Source organism: Ricinus communis, chromosome 2 (genome assembly GCF_019578655.1).
Source record: "Ricinus communis isolate WT05 ecotype wild-type chromosome 2, ASM1957865v1, whole genome shotgun sequence".
In the NCBI taxonomy this organism is placed as follows: domain Eukaryota; kingdom Viridiplantae; phylum Streptophyta; class Magnoliopsida; order Malpighiales; family Euphorbiaceae; genus Ricinus; species Ricinus communis.
In genome coordinates, this window is record NC_063257.1 from 28789543 (window position 1) to 28808515 (window position 18973).

An 18973-nucleotide genomic window follows, 5' to 3' on the forward strand; every position below is an offset into this window, starting at 1 on the left:
AGGCGGACCAGCTTACGTGTGTGATATGTGAGGATGAGGCGGAGCAGCACATTAAAGGGGATCCACAAGCTGTAAGAACTAACCATAATTGTTGAATTGTATTTCTTCTATGATGGTTGTAATGAATTGAGTAGAATGGTATGACTTTATACCTAAACTATGAATATCATGGAAAGTTATGTGATTGGGTGGAAATTGTATTAAGTGTATGTGATATAGATTATGTTGATTATTTATTTACTGAGCTGGAGGCTCACCCCTCTCCAAAATTTTTCTTTTCAGGTTTGTAAATAGTAGTGCATCCATTGGTTGTTTTGTAATATTGACAAATAGACCGCTTTTTTGGGGTTATTTTCTCATATTGAAAGATATACCCCTCTTACGGGGTTGTTTCCTAATATTGACATGCATACTCCTCTTACGGGGTTGTTTTCTAATATTGATAAATATATCCTTATTACAGGGTCATTTTCTGATATTGACAAATATACCCCTCTTACGGTGTTGTTTTCTAATATTCACAAGCATACCCCTCTTACGGGGTTGTTTTCTAATATGGACAAATATACCCCTCTAACGGGGTTGTTTTCTCATTTTGATAAATATACCAATTTTTTTGGTTCTTTTGTCATGTTGAAAGATATATCCCTCTTAAGAGGTTGTTTCCTAATATTGAAAAATATACCCCTCTTACGGGGTTGTTTTCTAATATTGACAAATATACCCCTCTTACGGGGTTGTTTTCTCATATTGTTAAATATACCACTTTTCTGGAGTTGTTTTCTCATGTTGAAAGATGTAACCGTCTTACGTGGTTGTTTTCTAATATTGATAAATATACCCCCTCTTACGGGGATATTTTCTCGTTTTAAAAAATATATCAAAATTTTAGGGTTCTTCTCTCATGTTGAAAGACAACCCTTTTATGGGGTTGTTTTCTTATAGTTACAAATATACCCCTCTTACGGGGTTGTTTTCTAATATTGGCAAACATACCCCTCTTATGGGGTTGTTTTCTAATATTACCAAACATACCCCTCTTACGGGGTTATTTTCTAATATTGACAAATATACCCCTCTAACGAGGTTATTTTCTCGTATTATAATTATACTACATTTTGGGGTTGTTTTCTTATGTAGAAAGATAACCCTCTTACGGGGTTGTTTTGTAATACTGACAAATAGACCCCTTTTTGGGGTTATTTTCTCATGTTGAAAGATGTACCCCTCTTACGGGGTTGTTTTCTAATATTGACATGCATACCCCTCTTACGGGGTTGTTTTCTAATATTGACAAATATATCCTTATTACAGGGTCATTTTCTGATATTGACAAATATACCCCTCTTACGGTGTTGTTTTCTAATATTCACAAGCATACCCCTCTTACGGGGTTGTTTTCTAATATGGACAAATATACCCCTCTAACGGGGTTGTTTTCTCATTTTGATAAATATACCACTTTTTTGGGGTTGTTTCTCATGTCGAAAGATATACCCTTCTTACGGGGTTGTTTTCTAATATTGACAATTATACCCCTGTTACGGGGTTGTTTTCTCATATTGACAATTATACAACTCTTTTTGGGTTGTTGTCTTATGTAGAAAGATATACCGCTCTAACGGGGTTATTTTCTAATATTGACAAATAGACCCCTCTCACGGGGTTGTTTTCTCATAATGACAAATATACTACTTTTTTGGGGTTGTTTTCTCATGTTGAAAGATATACCTCTGTTACGGGGTTATTTTCTAATATTGGCAAATATACCCCTCTTACGGGGTTGTTTTCTAGTATTGATAAATAAACTCCTCTTACGAGGTTGTTTTCTCATATTAAAATATATACCACTTATTTGGTGTTATTTTCTCATATTGACAAATATACTCCTCTTACGGGGTTGTTTTCTGGTATTAAAAAATATACCACTTTTTTGGGGTTGTTTTCTTAAGTTGAAAGATATAACCCGCTTACGAGGTTGTTCTCTAATATTGACAAATATACTCCTCTTACGGGGTTCTTTTCTCGTATTATGAAATATACCAATTTTTTTGGTTGTTTTGTCATGTTGAAAGATATATCCCTCTTAAGAGGTTGTTTCCTAATATTGACAAATATACCCCTCTTACGGGATTGTTTTCTAATATTGACAAATATACCCCTCTTACGGGGTTGTTTTCTCATATTGTTAAATATACAGTTGTTTTCTCATGTTGAAAGATGTAACCGTCTTACGGGGTTGTTCTCTAATATTGATAAATATAACCCCTCTTATGGGGATGTTTTCTCGTTTGAAAAAATATATCAAAATTTTAGGGTTCTTCTCTCATGTTGAAAGATAACCCTTTTACGGGGTTGTTTTCTAATAGTTACAAATATACCCCTCTTACGGGGTTGTTTTCTAATATTGGCAAACATACCCCTCTTACGGTGTTGTTTTCTAATATTAACAAACATACCCCTCTTACGGGGTTATTTTCTAATATTGACAAATATACCCCTCTTACGAGGCTATTTTCTTGTATTAAAATTATACTACTTTTTGGGGTTGTTTTCTTATGTTGAAAGATAACCCTCTTACGGGGTTGTTTTGTAATATCGACAAATAGACCGCTTTTTGCGGGTTATTTTCTCATGTTGAAAGATATACCCCTCTTACAGGGTTGTTTCCTAATATTAACATGCATACCCCTCTTACGGGGTTGTTTTCTAATATTGACAAAATATCCTTATTACAGGGTCATTTTCTGATATTGACAAATATACCCCTCTTACGGTGTTGTTTTCTAATATTCACAAACATACCCCTTTTACGGGGTTGTTTTCTAATATGGACAAATATACCCCTCTAACGGGGTTGTTTTCTCATTTTGATAAATATACCACTTTTTGGGGTTGTTTTCTCATGTTGAAAGATATACCCCTGTTACGGGGTTATTTTCTAATATTGACAAATATACCCCTCTTACGGGGTTGTTTTCTAGTATTGATAAATAAACTCCTCTTACGAGGTTGTTTTCTCATATTAAAATATATACCACTTATTTGGTGTTATTTTCTCATATTGACAAATATACTCCTCTTACGGGGTTGTTTTCTGGTATCAAAAAATATACCACTTTTTTGGGGTTGTTTTCTTAAGTTGAAAGATATAACACGCTTACGAGGTTGTTCTCTAATATTGACAAATATACTCCTCTTACGGGGTTCTTTTCTCGTATTATGAAATATACAAATTTTTTTGGTTGTTTTGTCATGTTGAAAGATATATCCCTCTTAAGAGGTTATTTCCTAATATTGACAAATATACCCCTCTTACGGGGTTGTTTTCTAATATTGACAGATATACCCCTTTTACGGGGTTGTTTTCTCATATTGTTAAATATACAGTTGTTTTCTCATGTTGAAAGATGTAACCGTCTTACGGGGTTGTTCTCTAATATTGATAAATATACCCCCTCTTACGGGGATGTTTTCTCGTTTGAAAAAATATATCAAAATTTTAGGGTTCTTCTCTCATGTTGAAAGACAACCCTTTTACGGGGTTGTTTTCTAATAGTTACAAATATACCCCTCTTACGGGGTTGTTTTCTAATATTGGCAAACATACCCCTCTTATGGGGTTGTTTTCTAATATTAACAAACATACCCCTGTTACGGGGTTATTTTCTAATATTGACAAATATACCCCTCTTACGAGGTTATTTTCTTGTATTAAAATTGTACTACTTTTTGGGGTTGTTTTCCTATGTTGAAAGATAACCCTCTTACGGGGTTGTTTTGTAATATTGACAAATAGACCCCTTTTTTGGGGTTATTTTCTCATGTTGAAAGATATACCCCTCTTACGGGGTTGTTTTCTAATATTGACATGCATACCCCTCTTACGGGGTTGTTTTCTAATATTGACAAAATATCCTTATTACAGGGTCATTTTCTGATATTGACAAATATACCCCTATTACGGTGTTGTTTTCTAATATTCTCAAACATACCCCTTTTATGGGGTTGTTTTCTAATATGGACAAATATACCCCTCTAACGGGTTTGTTTTCTCATTTTGATAAATATACCACTTTTTTGGGGTTGTTTTCTCATGTTGAAAGATATAACCCTCTTACGGGGTTGTTTTCTCAAAATGACAAATATACCACTTTTATGGGGTTGTTTTCTCATATTGAAAGATATACCCCTCTTACGGGGTTGTTTTCTAATATTGGCAAATATACCCTCTTACGAGGTTGTTTTATAATATTGATAAATAAACTGCTCTTACGAGGTTGTTTTCTCATATTAAAATATATACCACTTATTTGGGGTTGTTTTCTCATGCTGAAAGATATACACCTCTTATGGGGTTGTTATCTAATCTTGACAAATATACCCCTCTTACGAGGTTGTTTTCTCGTATTAAAATATATACCACTTTTTTGAGGTTGTTTTCTCATGCTGAAAGATATACACCTCTTATGGGGTTGTTATCTAATCTTGACAAATATACCCCTCTTACGAGGTTTTTTTCTTGTATTAAAATACATACCACTTTTTTGGATAGTTTTCTCATGTTGAAAGATGTACCCTTCTTACGGGGTTGTTTTCTAATCTTGAAAAATATACCCCTCTTACGAGGTTATTTTCTCGTATTAAAATACATACCACTTTTTTGGATAGTTGTCTCATGTTCATAATAAAATGCCATAAATAAACTTTATTGCTGCCGAACCCCACACTTATCATTTCATAGTCGAATTCACATCAAACATAGCAACTAGTATTAATTAAATCTAATCGAGGTCAAATTGAAGCAGTGTAACAAAGTAAAACTACCAAAGCATATCAAAATGTCCTAAATAAAATAAATGCATAAAAGAAAATCAAATTTAATCAAATAAAAGCAAAAGGCGAAGAGACTTACTTGAAGTTACTGAGACAGGTAAGAAAAATCAAAGACAAGGAAGAAAACAACACCTTGGAGCTTAGAGAGGGAAAGCTAGGAAGATTTTGAAAAGGCCTCCTTTTATAGTCACGGGGGTCAGCACGGGCGAGGGCAAGGCCGTGCTGGTCAACACAACCAGGACTCGGCCCGTGCTTTATGTGCATCTCCATCATGGGCTCGGGCACGGGTGTGGTGACCAGCAAAGCCTGGTGATGCAGCCTATGGTGGCCTCGGAAGCCGTGGTGGACGACTGAATTCCCAAATTCTACATGTGCATCCTCATCACGAGCTTGACTCCGGCCGTGCTGATAAGCATGGCCTGGTGTTGCAGCCTGTGATGCCCACGGAAACCGTGGTGGAAGGGTGGCGTCCGGGCTTTCCTTTGCCATCTCGAGTCGCCGAACTCCCTACCTGCATTTAATACATATATGCACACATTTAGGCTATAAATCAAGTAAATAAATCAAACGGGGAAGTCCCTCTTCACCAATTACCAAAAATCTGACTTAAATTACTCAAACCCTAAGTTAATACAACTATGTTTAATATATAAAGTAAGTGTTCTAAAGATCAACAAGCATGCAAACGAATGATAACATAAAAGTGGACTGAAGAAAAGAACATAAAACTAGAATGGGAGTGCCTCCCAAGGGCGCTTCTTTTTGGTTCTTGAGTCATTTAGTTGGACTCAATATGGATCATCATTGTAGGTACATAATCATGTTAACCTGCTGCTCAGTCTCCAACGAGTTTCCATGATACACCTTGAGCCTATGTCCATTGACCTTGAAATCAGCCTTCTCAGGATGATGAAGCTCGACTATGCCATATGAGAAAACTTGCTTAACCACGAATGACACCGACCATCGACTCATGAGCTTCCCTGGGAACAACCGAAGACGTGAGTTATATAGCAATACTCTATCTCCACTCTGAAACTCCTTGGGACCTTTGAGCCTCTGATCGTGCCACTTCTTTGTCTTTGCCTTGTAAATTGAGGAGTTTTCATATGCTTGTTGACGCCATTCCTCCAATTCACCTAGTTGCCACTGTCTTTCCTTACCTACAAAATCAACATCAAAATTGCAAGTTTTAAGGGCCCAAAGAGCCCTATGTTCTAATTCGATAGGTAAATGACAAGACTTCCCATACACCAGCCTATAGGGCGTAAAACCTATGGAGGTCCTATATGCAGTTCTAAATGCCCATAATGCATCATCCAGTCTTGAAGCCCAATTCTTCTGACTTACAACCACAGTTCTCTCTAAGATTCATTTTAAACCCCTATTAGTAACCTCAACTTGCCCACTGGTTTGTGGGTGATAGGAAGTAGATAACCGATGCGTTACACCATAGTGCCTGAGTGCCTTCTCTAATTGAGCGTTGCAGAAATGTGTTCCCCTGTCACTAATTAGCGCTCTAGGTGTGCCGAACCTAGCAAATAACCTTTTAAGGAACCTGCAAACAATTCTAGCATCGTCAGTAGGTAAGGCCTGTGCCTCAGGCCATTTGGAGAACTACTCAACAGCCATGAGGATATACTTATTACCATTTGAAGAAGGGAAGGGTCCCATGAAGTCAATACCCCAAATATCGAATATCTCAACTGTCTGCATATTGGTTTGGGGCATTTCATCACGGGCAGAGATATTACCTGAGCGCTGACAAGCGTCGCAAACCTGAACAAATGTCCTAGCATCCTAGAAGATAGTTGGCTAATAAAAGCCTGCATCCAACACCTTCCTAGCAGTATGGTTCGCCGCTTGATGGCCTCCTGCAGGTCCTTCATGACAGTGCCTCAAAATCTGGAGACTCTCTTTGCCATAAGCACATCGACGAATGACCTGGTCTGCACACACTCGATATAGGAAGGAATCTTCCCAAATGTAGTATTTCAAATCAGCAAAGAATTTCTTCTTTTTCTGATAAGTCATACCCTTTGGTAAGACCCTAGCCACAAGATAGTTAGCATAATCAGAAAACCAAGGAGAATCGGAATATACCTTCAATGTATACAAGTGCTCCTTTGGAAATCGATCATCTATCGTTGTTAGCATAAAATTGCTTTATTTAGTGCACGATAAAGTAGGCTGGAATGTAATTATGAACTAGTTTTATGCAGGAGATTTAGGCTTTAGTCTTAATGTTAAGACTAAAGTTTTCTGTTAGTCAAATTATAGCCATTATGCTATTTAATTTTCGGTATAATTTATGATTAACTTGATTTCTTATTCGAATGCTAATGATTCATTACATTAGGTAATATGAGGGACCGCGATCAATCACGTCGAAAGCAACCGCAACACGCAGCTACTAGCAAGCGCCCGCGTGGTAAAGGAACATCTTCCTCCACTTCACCTTCATCAGTACCAAAGACTCCACCGCAGCACCGACTGCAAATCCACCCGCACCTGGTCGTCATCCATTATAGACATTTCCTAATGTAGATAACGAGAGTCAATTCCAAGTCATAAGATGGAAGCAAGTGATGGCGGGACGTTGCATCGACTTTGTATCCCTGGAAAGAGTGGGATTGGCTCAGGATGTGCATGCTCTGTTCGAAACTCTGCCATGCGCATGATTCTTCGACATCATTGAGCCAACCTACGCGAGCTTACGATTGAATTCCTCAACACATTTTTCCTGTAGCAACATATCATAAACTGGCATCAGCCTGATGCAGTTTACTTCAGACTTGGGGGAAGGGAGTTCTCAATGTTAGTTCCACAATTTGGCATGCACTTGGGATTCTGGACTGAGCAGGAGACCTCGGGTGAGGAGTATCAGGGATGTCTCTACATCAACCCAATATCATACGACACTATGCGGTTTTCATTGGTACTCAGGCCGGAATCGTACTACCCCAACAGGTCTAAGGCGTCTAGCCTTCTAGATCATCTTCGCTATCTCCACACTTTATTAGCTTACACAATTATAGGCAGAGGAGATAGTTTTAGAGTGGTAACACAGACCGATGTCTTCATTCTATGGGCTATGCAACATCGTAAGAAGCTTGACTTGGGATATTTGTTAGCTCGACAAATCCGTTCATTTATAATAAACACCTAGAAGAAGATGCACTGCTGTTTTGGCCCATACTTAACTAGGTTAGCCAAAAGACTGGATGTATTAGATGACTGTCTGTCAGAGCTTTCACAAATTGGTGACATGACACCACTAGGGATCAGACAGATGATCAGCATGCAGATCATCAAGGCTACTCGACACCCACATGGCATAGAGTATAGGCTCGTGAACGCAATAGTCAGGGAGGCTAGAGAGGCAACAGCTAGACTGGGATTCCAGATGTTAGGATTCCTAACACAGCTAGAGTGTTTATGCCTACATCTGGAGCCTCATCTTCTTATTCTATAGGGACATCGAGTGCTCAGATTAGTGCTTTGGCTGACCGACTAGATCGAGTCTGTGATTTACAACAGCAACACTATACTGAGTTTGCATAGCAGAGATAGGAGTTTGGGCAGTTTCAATAGGAGACTAAGGCACAGTTTCGAGGTTTAAATGATATGCTCCAGCAGCTTATGCATGGGTGGGAGAGGCAGGCCACCCAGACAGACCTAATGGTGGAGCAGATTAAAAAGATGGTGGAGACCGGAGCACAAAATCAGTGGTTCATCGATGATATAGAGTTCGATCTAGCAGGATGCTTCACGGACCCTGTGCCACCACCACTGCCCCCTCCTTCAGCGAATTCCCCTACTCCTCATCCTCCAGCAGATCCAGCCAGTGAGGATGCGCCTTCGGTAAACTACCAGCAATGAAACAGAAATTTATGCCATTTTTCTTTTTCCTTTTCCTTTTTATTTTCCTTCTTTATTTTATTTTACTTTCTTTTCTTTTCTTTTTGCATTTCCAATTTTATGTTATTTCCTTTCATTTTTCTTTCATGTTAATTTATTTTAGTAGAAGACTTTGCTTTGCCATCTTGATATGTACATTTAGTATGATCTTCAATGATTATGATATGCTAGTTATGTGCTATACCCAGTTTTAATTTTTCTAACACTGTGGACAGTGTTATACTCAAGTGTGGGGTAGGTATCCCTTAATTGTTTAAAGGCAATGATATATTCTTAGGATGTTAGGACCTAGGGTTTTCATGACATTCAAGTTTAGTTTATTCTTTCATAATTAATGACTTAATTCACATACTAGTACTTGATTGTCCCTCTTTATCTTTTGTTTTTGAAAGCAATTTCATTGTATTCAATATGTCAATTTGGCCGGGTTAAACCGGTGTTACTTGAGTTCCTTGCAAATTTACAATCTTTGACTGTGAACTTTGATTATGTCAATCTTGTATTCAATTTATGTGATGATTCAATTGATAAGTCTGGGAACCAATTGTAAATTTTAGCCACTTCAAACGTGAGTTTTTGAACCAAAATTGAGCATCCATTGTGCATTATGCTCATTACTTTTCTTGTTTGAGTGTGCGCTGTACTTACTTTCATTTCTAGCAAATTGCTTTGTAATGCTTGTTGCGGTTACATGAATTTTTGAATACCATTAGATGATTTGGGCAACTTAGGATTTCACCACATCTGGTCAAAAGCCTACCCTCTATTCCATTAGTCAGCCAGTTTGAGCCTTAACCTTTTCTTTATAATTTACACCTAATCACTACACATACACCATTCTATACATTTGTCTTTCCTTTCACCCTGTATACTGAGTAATTATGTGTTATGTTTCTTCATTTATGGAATCATAGTGCCTAACATTGTGCTTAATTCACTTAGTCTTTTTAGTCATTCTTTGATGCTCCCTTCAATCCAAATTGGATATCCATTCTTATTGTTTATGTCACTAACCACAACAGCCCCTATATAAGCTGTTGTAATATATATACATAGTAAATATCAAAAAATATATATATAGAGAAAAAGAAAGAAAAAAAATTTATGACTTACTTCTTAACTTTTAGCTCTTCTGAATTTAACTCTTGTGAGCATGCTTTACTTCAAATAAGGCTTAGTGAATATTTTTGTTGTTTTAGCACTCAGTTCCTGAAGCATTCATTTCAAATAAGTGCATGATTTTTCAGTATACTTTACAATTCTATCCAAATATTCTTACCTTTACCTCAGCCACATTCCAACCTTTGAAAAGACCCTTTGATTTTGGTATTCAATTATTCGCGGTAGCGAAGATGAGATTTATGAGCAAGCTTATGGTAAACAGGTTTTGTGCAGCTGCATTGAGGGAATTTTCTTATTTACTTGTAAACACTGTGAGTGATTTGAGAGATTCCTGTGAGGCAATGGTTCTTAGTCTTTAATGCTGAATTGTTATATAAGTTGTGCTTCGAGATGATATTATTATAGTTCTTCCTTAAGGGTGTATAACTTGTTAGTTACTTGAGTTTCATTCTTTATATGTCGAACAAGGTTGAGTTGTGAACTTTAGCATGGATTCTGAGGGGTGATTCTTGCTTGTGAATGTATTGAGTTATTGATTGCTTGAGGACAAGCAAAAGCTTAAGTGTGGGGTGATTTGATATGCATCATATTATACATATTTACATGCCCAATTGTTTACATTTTTGTGCATAATAACCTCGTTTTATGCTAGAATCACCTGTCTTTTGGTTCCTTTCATGTTTCAGGTCATTAGCGAGGGACATTATCAATAATCGAGGGAAATACGCGCAATTACGGACCAGAATCCATCAAATTGAGCAAGGACTAGCATTCCAAGGTTGAGCATGGCCTGGACTCCGGTCGTGCTGAATCATCAAATAGTTGACCTCTAAGAGTGCCATTTTGGCATGGTTTTCAAAGCCACCACGGCCCGTGGTGGCTCAGCATCGGCTAGGGCACGCCCTGGAAGAAGTCAACACATGCGGAACATGGAGGTCCAGCACGGCCTGGACTCCGCCTGTGCTGATCAGCACGGGCTTGACCACGGCCGTGTTGAAGGAACTATATAGGCAAAAATGATTTAGTGAATTAGGGTTTGATTTTCTAACTTGATTTCCATTATACAAGCTTAGACCATCTTCTTCCAGACTTCAATACTCGATCTTAAAAGTTCATTTCATCTATTGGAGGAAGGATTACAACTGTTTTAACATCAAATTCAAGATCAAGACAAGATTTAGGAGCATTCAAGAGGCAAATTAGGGTTTACTATTCTGAATTGGGAATTTGGGGTTTCTCATCCAACTTGAAGAAGAAGGGTGTATATGCCTTTAATTTACTTTTCTGAATCTATTCTTTATTTTGTGTTGCTTATTAGTATGAGTAACTAAATTGTCAAACCCATTTGGGGTTCCTATGTTGTTGGATTGCTTTTAATGTTTATGAGATTTTGATTATCAATGCTTGTTTCTTCTTGCTTTCATTATTAATGAGAAATCACTTTATTCATGAGACGTTGTGAGTTGCGGTATTTAGATTACTTCATGTAATTGAGAAATTCATTTAGTAATTGGAAATTTGAATAGCAAGAACTGGTTAATAATCATTTAGAGATAAGGGTAATTGACTAGCCGGATTAAGAATTAACAAAGCTTAATAAAGGCAGTTTAAACCTTAATGCTAATTGAATAATTGATCGTTAGGAAGAGATTCCAACTTTAGGTTATTTGGTTTAGGAATTCGGTTATCTCGAAAGGGAGACCGAATTCAGTTAAGACTTCGTCCACGGGTAATTGCAATTAATAATCAATATAATCTCTATCTTCACTAAAATCCAACTAGCTTAGGTTCCCTAGGATTTGCTTTTTCCTTCGAGAGTTTTCCTAAATCCTTTCAAATTATTTGACACTTAATTAATTGTTTGTTCATATTTAATCATAGCATAATACTTCATTGATTTTGTTTAGGTTAGATAACAGAAGACGCTACTGTAGGTCTAGGATCACCCTTTCCCGAGAATACGACCTTGATATTCACCATTTGTGCTAGTCTGCATCGATAGGTTCACTGCCTTAGATTTTAGCTACACAAATAGCATATCAGACTCTTTCCCTTTATGAAATTTTAAAATTGAGTTCTTAAGCTCTTCAACTTCATTTTTCAAAAAATTATTCTCTTTAAATAGTTTTTCTTTTGAAACACCATCAAATGATTTCCTTAAGTCATCATTAGGGGTTTTTAAGGAGGCAATTTTCTTTTTTGAAATCTTAAGGTCTTTCTCCAAACTAGAACATTTATTTTTGTAAGAATTTAGTTTTGCAAGCATGTTTTGTAAGAGCTCATCCTTATCATCCAACAAGTCATCACCAAAAGAATGAGAAGATGAACAAGAAGAAGAATTGCATGAATGAGAAGTGGAACATACCTTATGGGAGTCTTCTATATTTTCCATGAAGCAAAGATTAGCCTCCTCTTCTCTTTCACTTTCATTGTTGGAGGATGAAGATGCATCACTCCAAGTAGCCTTCAAACCCTTTTTCTTTTCTTTCTCTCCCTTCTTTCTCTTCAAGTACTTGCAATAATCTGGTTTGATATGTCTTTGCTTCCCACATTCGTAGCAAGTGACTTCCTCCTTCTTCTCCTTACTTGTTCTTAATTTGAGCATTTTGAGGCTTTATTTTACTAGTTGAACAGCTTCAAATGCCAATATTTTATGTGGTTGCAAAATTGTTCAAAGCCCAATGAGTGTTATGTGCAACTTGTGTACTTGAATTGTCCCTTAATAATGGACCACATTTTTGCATTGTTTATAGAATCTAGCTGAATAAAGGGACCACAATGTTATGTTTTGAACATAGAAAATTCATCTGTTTTTATTAGTACATCACTACTATTTAAATTGTATCTAGGTTAATTGGTTTTTCTTGGTTAAATCTTGTTTCACGACTTTGAGGTTTTACATGATCTCAAATGATTTGATCTATGGCTACAGTTTAAAAATAAGTGAAGGAAGTTTTGGCTAGTTTGTAGTTGACGTATTCATCATTAATTAACCAAGTAGCATTTTGTCAAATTATAAATAAAATTATGTATCACTATGTCACGACCTCACCCATGGGCCCGTGACCGGCACTAGGGAATGGGTAGGCTTAAGGCCACCGAAACCCATAGTAAGCCTGACACTCACTGATTTAAACAAATCTCATCTCAAATTAATATTATTAAAGCCACAATTTATCTTAATAGTTACACTTTACAAAAATTACTTCGGTCTACCAGAAAAACTAGGCGAGACCCGAAGCTCAGAAAATTTACAACTGATACATTTACTATTACTACTGCGGAGAATCTAAGATTTACCAATTTACATACCAAATCAAATACATCACCCGATGATGAAGGAGTCAGTTCTTGAATAAGAGTCGAGGAGAACTAACAGTCCGAATCCGAAAAAACATAAATAGAGGCCTCGAGAGTGAGTTAAAATCAAATAATCTAGGGACTATTGCTTCTTCTCGGAAAACATAGATTATTCAAATCGATATCAAACCATACTATAATCATACCCTACTATTTCCTTCACATAAAATATTAATCATTCAAATCAAAATATCAACCATGCACGTAAATACAATCCATATTATAATCATACCACAATAAATTAATAAATGAATAAATAAAAATATATTTTTACTTTTACGGGACGAGTGGCTCGGTAGAACCCTAAACCCCAAAATCTAGTAGCCATTCGGCTCTCTTAATCCAATAAGACTGGCGCCCCGAGAGCAATGCTCGACCAGGGACCTTACCTCCAGTCTGGTCACTTAAATATCCAAATAAGAAATCTAGTAGCCATTCGGCTCTCTTAATCCAATAAGACTGGCGCCCCGAGAGCAATGCTCGACCAGGGACCTTACCTCCAGTCTGGTCACTTAAGTATCCAAATAAGCTGGCGCCCCGAGAGCAATGCTCGACCAGGGACCTTACCTCCGGCGAATTTACACAAATCAGCCCGGAGAGCCATGCTCGACCGTGGCAAACCCATGAAAATCTTATTACATGTCCATGATCATTACCGGTACGCACGCGGTCCTGATGTAACCCATCAGGCGACATGTTCTACAAGTCACGTTTCCCAAGACACAATCATCCATTTAATAAATATCATTGTATAATGAAGCCATTCAACCATATCAAATTAATGATTAACAATTAAGAGTAAAACATCAGGCAGCTCAGGTGGAAAACTGATAATATTTGGAATTATTATAACATTACTATAATAATACTCATATTATCTTCAATAATTAATAATCCAGTAAAATTAATTACGTTGAGATATTAGTAACCATGTTAAACATAAACTTCCAAAATAGCATATTAAAATCAGACTTAGCAATAGTGCAATGATTAAATGACTTTAACTCACAGGATTGGGCGACCTCCTAGCTCTGCTCCGGTGCCTCGGTTGGAGCGAGCCGAACAGACAGATCATCTAATCACGGAAAACAATTTATCAAAACGCTGAAACAATCGATCATTAATCCTAGGTCTAGACTCCTAGGACTGACTGTCTAAGAATCTCGACTGGGGAGAATTCTACCGAAAATCCGCCCTCGGCCTGGCCTCCAGCGTCCGTGCACCATGGACGCCGACGGCTCTCTCTCTCCTCCCTTTCTTCTTCTTCCTTCTTTCTTTTCTCTCTCCCCGATTTCCATTCCTTTCAATATCGACATTTGACCCCTGAACTTTTTCTTATTACAATTTGGTCCCTCAACTTCCTTAATTACTTACAATTTCATCCATCAAAATTCCAATTTAACCCCCAAACTTTCCTTTAGCCTTTCAATTAAGCCCTTAACTATTTAATTTGGGCCAAATCCGAATTATTGAAAATACACAATTACAAAAATACCACTGAGCATATTTATTTACAAAAATACCAAGCTCACAAATTTCCATTAAAGCCCCATAAAAATAACATTATACTTTCAATCCTTATTCCAAAATAAATTTCCAATTTAGTCCTAACACACAATTAAATTAAATTAAATAATCAATTTCCAACTTAAAATTTAATACTACTAATCAATTATAATACCAATTTTCCAAAAATTCTTTTATAAACATCCTTTACAATTCTACCATAATTTTCCAATATATAATTTTACTTATATAAATATGCATTTGGAAAAAAAATTTGAATAACCAAAATATAATCATTTCTCAAATAGTTTACTTAATTACTCCTTAAAAATCAAACTAATTGGATATGGAAAATAACTCATTTATTTATCTAACATGAACATTCAAAATTTGTATTTAAATCATTCCAATTAAACCGAATAAAAATAAAGCTAAAATTAACTTAAATAAAAACTCATTATTAAATATATAAAAAAATTCCGGGTGTTACATTCTCCCCCCTTAAAAAAAAAATTCGACCTCGAATTTTAAAAGAAAAGGGGCTACACTCTAAGACTGAAACTAATTAGGAACCTCTCATCTCCAACTCGGCTTCTCGGGAACTTTCCTCGGCAGAAACTAAACTAAACCACAAGACTCATCGATAAAAAATAAAACTGGCGAACCTGAGAATCCGCGATCCTCACTTACTACTCCTCGAAAACCAAATCTTTACTTGCTTCCACACACTAAGGGTCCAACACGAGCAAAATATCGAAAATATACTTCCTCAACTCTAACATCTCAAACCTCTCATTCCAACACTTATGTCTCAACTAACCTCAGAGAACATTACTAATACTTGGCGGCAAGTCCAACTTACATGCCACCTCACCAACCTGCCGACAAAACCAAGGGTTCCTCACAACCTTATTTTCTTACCAAAGCACATCACTTATGACATACCATCCATCTAGTTTCCATAACCGACACAACTCATGCCATCCTGACACAAGATTCCTCTTTGACTGAAATCCAAAAGCCTCCCTTATAATCTAACATGGGGCCTACAGCTCGACAGACTTACTCTCTCAGCAACTACTCGTCATCCAGAGAATCCTAAGCTAACACCATTTACTTGAAAGATTACATCTTTACTTACTTTATAATCATCACTGATAAAAACTTTATTATCTTGAAAAACACTTTTACAAAATCGTAAAATCTCTAGCCATTTTTCTTTATATAAAATTCTACAATATCGCGCGCCAGGGTGATGATGCCCCCTATCACCAAGAGTTGCAATGCACGATGTATGATGCATGTCCTAAAATGAATTTATGCATGCCTAACAGTGAAATGCCATAATGCATTCTTACAGGACTGGGCGCAACATTGTATTTTAAAACACTTGTTCTATTTAGAAAAATAGATAATGTTCGCTTAAGTTTCTCTGGATTCTGAGCGTCCGAAAATACTCCTGCCACCTTTCTTAAGCTTCTTACAATCACCAACTCAACCATAACAGCTGACATCCGCTCGACTTCCCAGGCACTACTTTCGGCGCTACTCAATAAGGCGATGCCTGATGCGATGACGAGGCAGTCCATGACACGACTGCAACCACGCTCTACACTAAAACTGACTGCGGTGCCCACCATCGAAACAACAATCAAAGCTTCTAAAGGCGGACTGCACTAATCACTTGAAGAAACAGCACGAGTCTATCGCGCTTCGGATCTTCCCATCGCTACAAGCTCATTCTCAGCACAGCACCAAAGACAAGCTTACAAGAAAAGAAAGACTGACTCTCTAACAGTGAAGGGTAAGACACTGGAGTCAATGAAAACAACAAGACAAACTTGATCCTAACTCCGCAGTACCAAGAAAAAAAATCTCAACTTAGGTCGAAGGAAATCTAAACCTAAGCTATGATACCAACTTTGTCACGACCCCACCCGTGGGCCCGTGACCGGCACTAGGGAATGGGTAGGCTTAAGGCCACCGAAACCCGTAGTAAGCCTGACACTCACTGATTTAAACAAATCTCATCTCAAATTAATATTATTAAAGCCACAATTTATCTTAATAGTTACACTTTACAAAAATTACTTCGGTCTACCAGAAAAACTAAGCGAGACCCGAAGCTCAGAAAATTTACAACTGATACATTTACTATTACTACTGCGGAGAATCTAAGATTTACCAATTTACATACCAAATCAAATACATCACCCGATGATGAAGGAGTCGGGTTACTGAATAAGCGTCGCGGGAGAACTAATAGTCACGAATCCGAAAAAATATAAATGGAGACTCGGTCTAGAGTGAGTTAAAATCAAATAATCTAGGGACTATTGCTTCTTCTCGGAAAACATAGATTATTCAAATCGATATCAAACCATACTATAATCATACCCTACTATTTCCTTCACATAAAATATTAATCATTCAAATCAAAATATCAACTATGCACGTAAATACAATCCATATTATAATCATACCACAATAAATTAATAAATGAATAAATAAAAATATATTTTTACTTTTACGGGACGAGTGGCTCGGTAGAACCCTAAACCCCAAAATCTAGTAGCCATTCGGCTCTCTTAATCCAATAAGACTGCTCGAGAGCAATGCTCGACCGGGGACCTTACCTCCAATCCGGTCACTTAAATATCCAAATAAGAAATCTAGTAGCCATTCGGCTCTCTTAATCCAATAAGATCGCCCCGAGAGCAATGCTCGACCAGGGACCTTACCTCCGGCAATTTACACAAATCAGCCCGAGAGCCATGCTCGACCGTGGCAAACCCATGAAAATCTTATTACATGTCCATGATCATTACCGGTAAGACGCGTCTGATGTAACCCATCAAAGGCATGTTCTACAAGCCACGTTTCCCAAGACACAATCATCCATTTAATAAATATCATTGTATAATGAAGTCATTCAACCATATCAAATTAATGATTAACAATTAAGAGTAAAACATCAGTATTTCGGTGGAAAATCGATAATATTTGGAATTATTATAACATTACTATAATAATACTCATATTATCTTCAATAATTAATAATCCAAGAAATTAATTACGTTGAGATATTAGTAACCATGTTAAGCATAAACTTCCAAAATAGCATATTAAAATCGGACTTAGCAATAGTGCAATGATTAAATGACTTTAACTCACAGGATTGGGCGACCTCCTAGCTCTGCTCCGGTGCCTCGGTTGGAGCGAGCCGGCAGATCATCTAATCACGGAAAACAATTTATCAAAACGCTGAAACAATCGATCATTAATCCTAGGTCTAGACTCCTAGGATCGACTGTCTAAGAATCTCGACCGGAGAGTTCTCGAAAATCGCGAACCTCCCTACAACACGAACATTACCCCCCGTAATAACGGGTCTAGGACCTGCCAGAAAAACACTCCAAATATCCAACAATTTAAACAACGGGAGTCGAGTCCCCAAACTTCACTATTTCCCGACTCCGCCACACAGCACAAAATATGACTATGGCAGGCCAACTGATAGACAAATATTTTCGACTCACAAAAATCATCAAATACTCAATATAATCCAATAGACACAAATTTAAAATCAAGGATTTGTAAGATCAACGGCCAGAGAAAATTACCGAGACGCTCGGTCGACTCGCCTCCGGCCGCCGGAGTCCGATCAACGATCTGGACACACCATCAGACTCGCAACGACGCTACCGATGACGATCCCCGCCCGATTTTCGATCTGACACCCGATCATCCGGAGAAATTTGCGGACGATCTCGACCGTCGATTTGCAAACGAAGCCCGTTCGCCACGAAACCAGTGCCATCGCGAAGCTTGAGTTGAGGAGAGTCGGGATACATCCTCCGATCATCCATCCTCCGCCGGAGCTCGCCGGAAAAGCCCAAAAACACGGCTGCCACCACTTCGCCAGAACTCTCTCCTCCGGCCACCAAAACCGACGCCGCCAAAGGAAGCTCTCTCCAAGGGGAGCCGATCGCCACCGAGATCGGCCGGAAGGCCGAAATGGCTTGAACGATGCTCTAAGCCACCGCCACACGTCAGCGATTCGGCCGCCGCCGACGCCGCCACCGCCTCCACCGCCACCATCGTGCTCGCTGCTGCCGAGCGCTCCTTCCGACGCCAACACCGCCTCGGCTGGCCTCCGTCCGTCCACCATGGACGCCACGGCTCTCTCTCTCCCTTTCTTCTTCTTCCTTCTTTCTTTTCTCTCTCC

General features: G+C 37.9%; 1 protein-coding gene across 1 annotated transcript; it reads right to left on the reverse strand.

The window, feature by feature from the left end:
* Positions 1 to 5637: 5637 nt before the first annotated feature.
* LOC107260901 lies at positions 5638 to 6567 on the reverse strand. Its single transcript, XM_048371334.1, has 2 exons — positions 6486 to 6567; positions 5638 to 5999 (listed from the first exon to the last, which is right to left on the reverse strand). The coding sequence occupies exons 1-2, from the start codon at positions 6565 to 6567 to the stop codon at positions 5638 to 5640; spliced, it is 444 nt and encodes a 147-aa protein (XP_048227291.1).
* Between the last annotated feature and the right edge of the window lie 12406 nt (positions 6568 to 18973).

Excerpts from the sequence above, each read along its gene's own strand:
- LOC107260901 (XM_048371334.1), bottom strand. The coding sequence starts at position 6,567 with ATGCCCCAAACCAATATGCAGACAGTTGAGATATTCGATATTTGGGGT. Across the intron at positions 6,000-6,485 it reads ACCCTTCCCTTCTTCAAATG|GTAAGGAAAGACAGTGGCAA; the intron begins GTAATAAGTATA and ends TTGATTTTGTAG.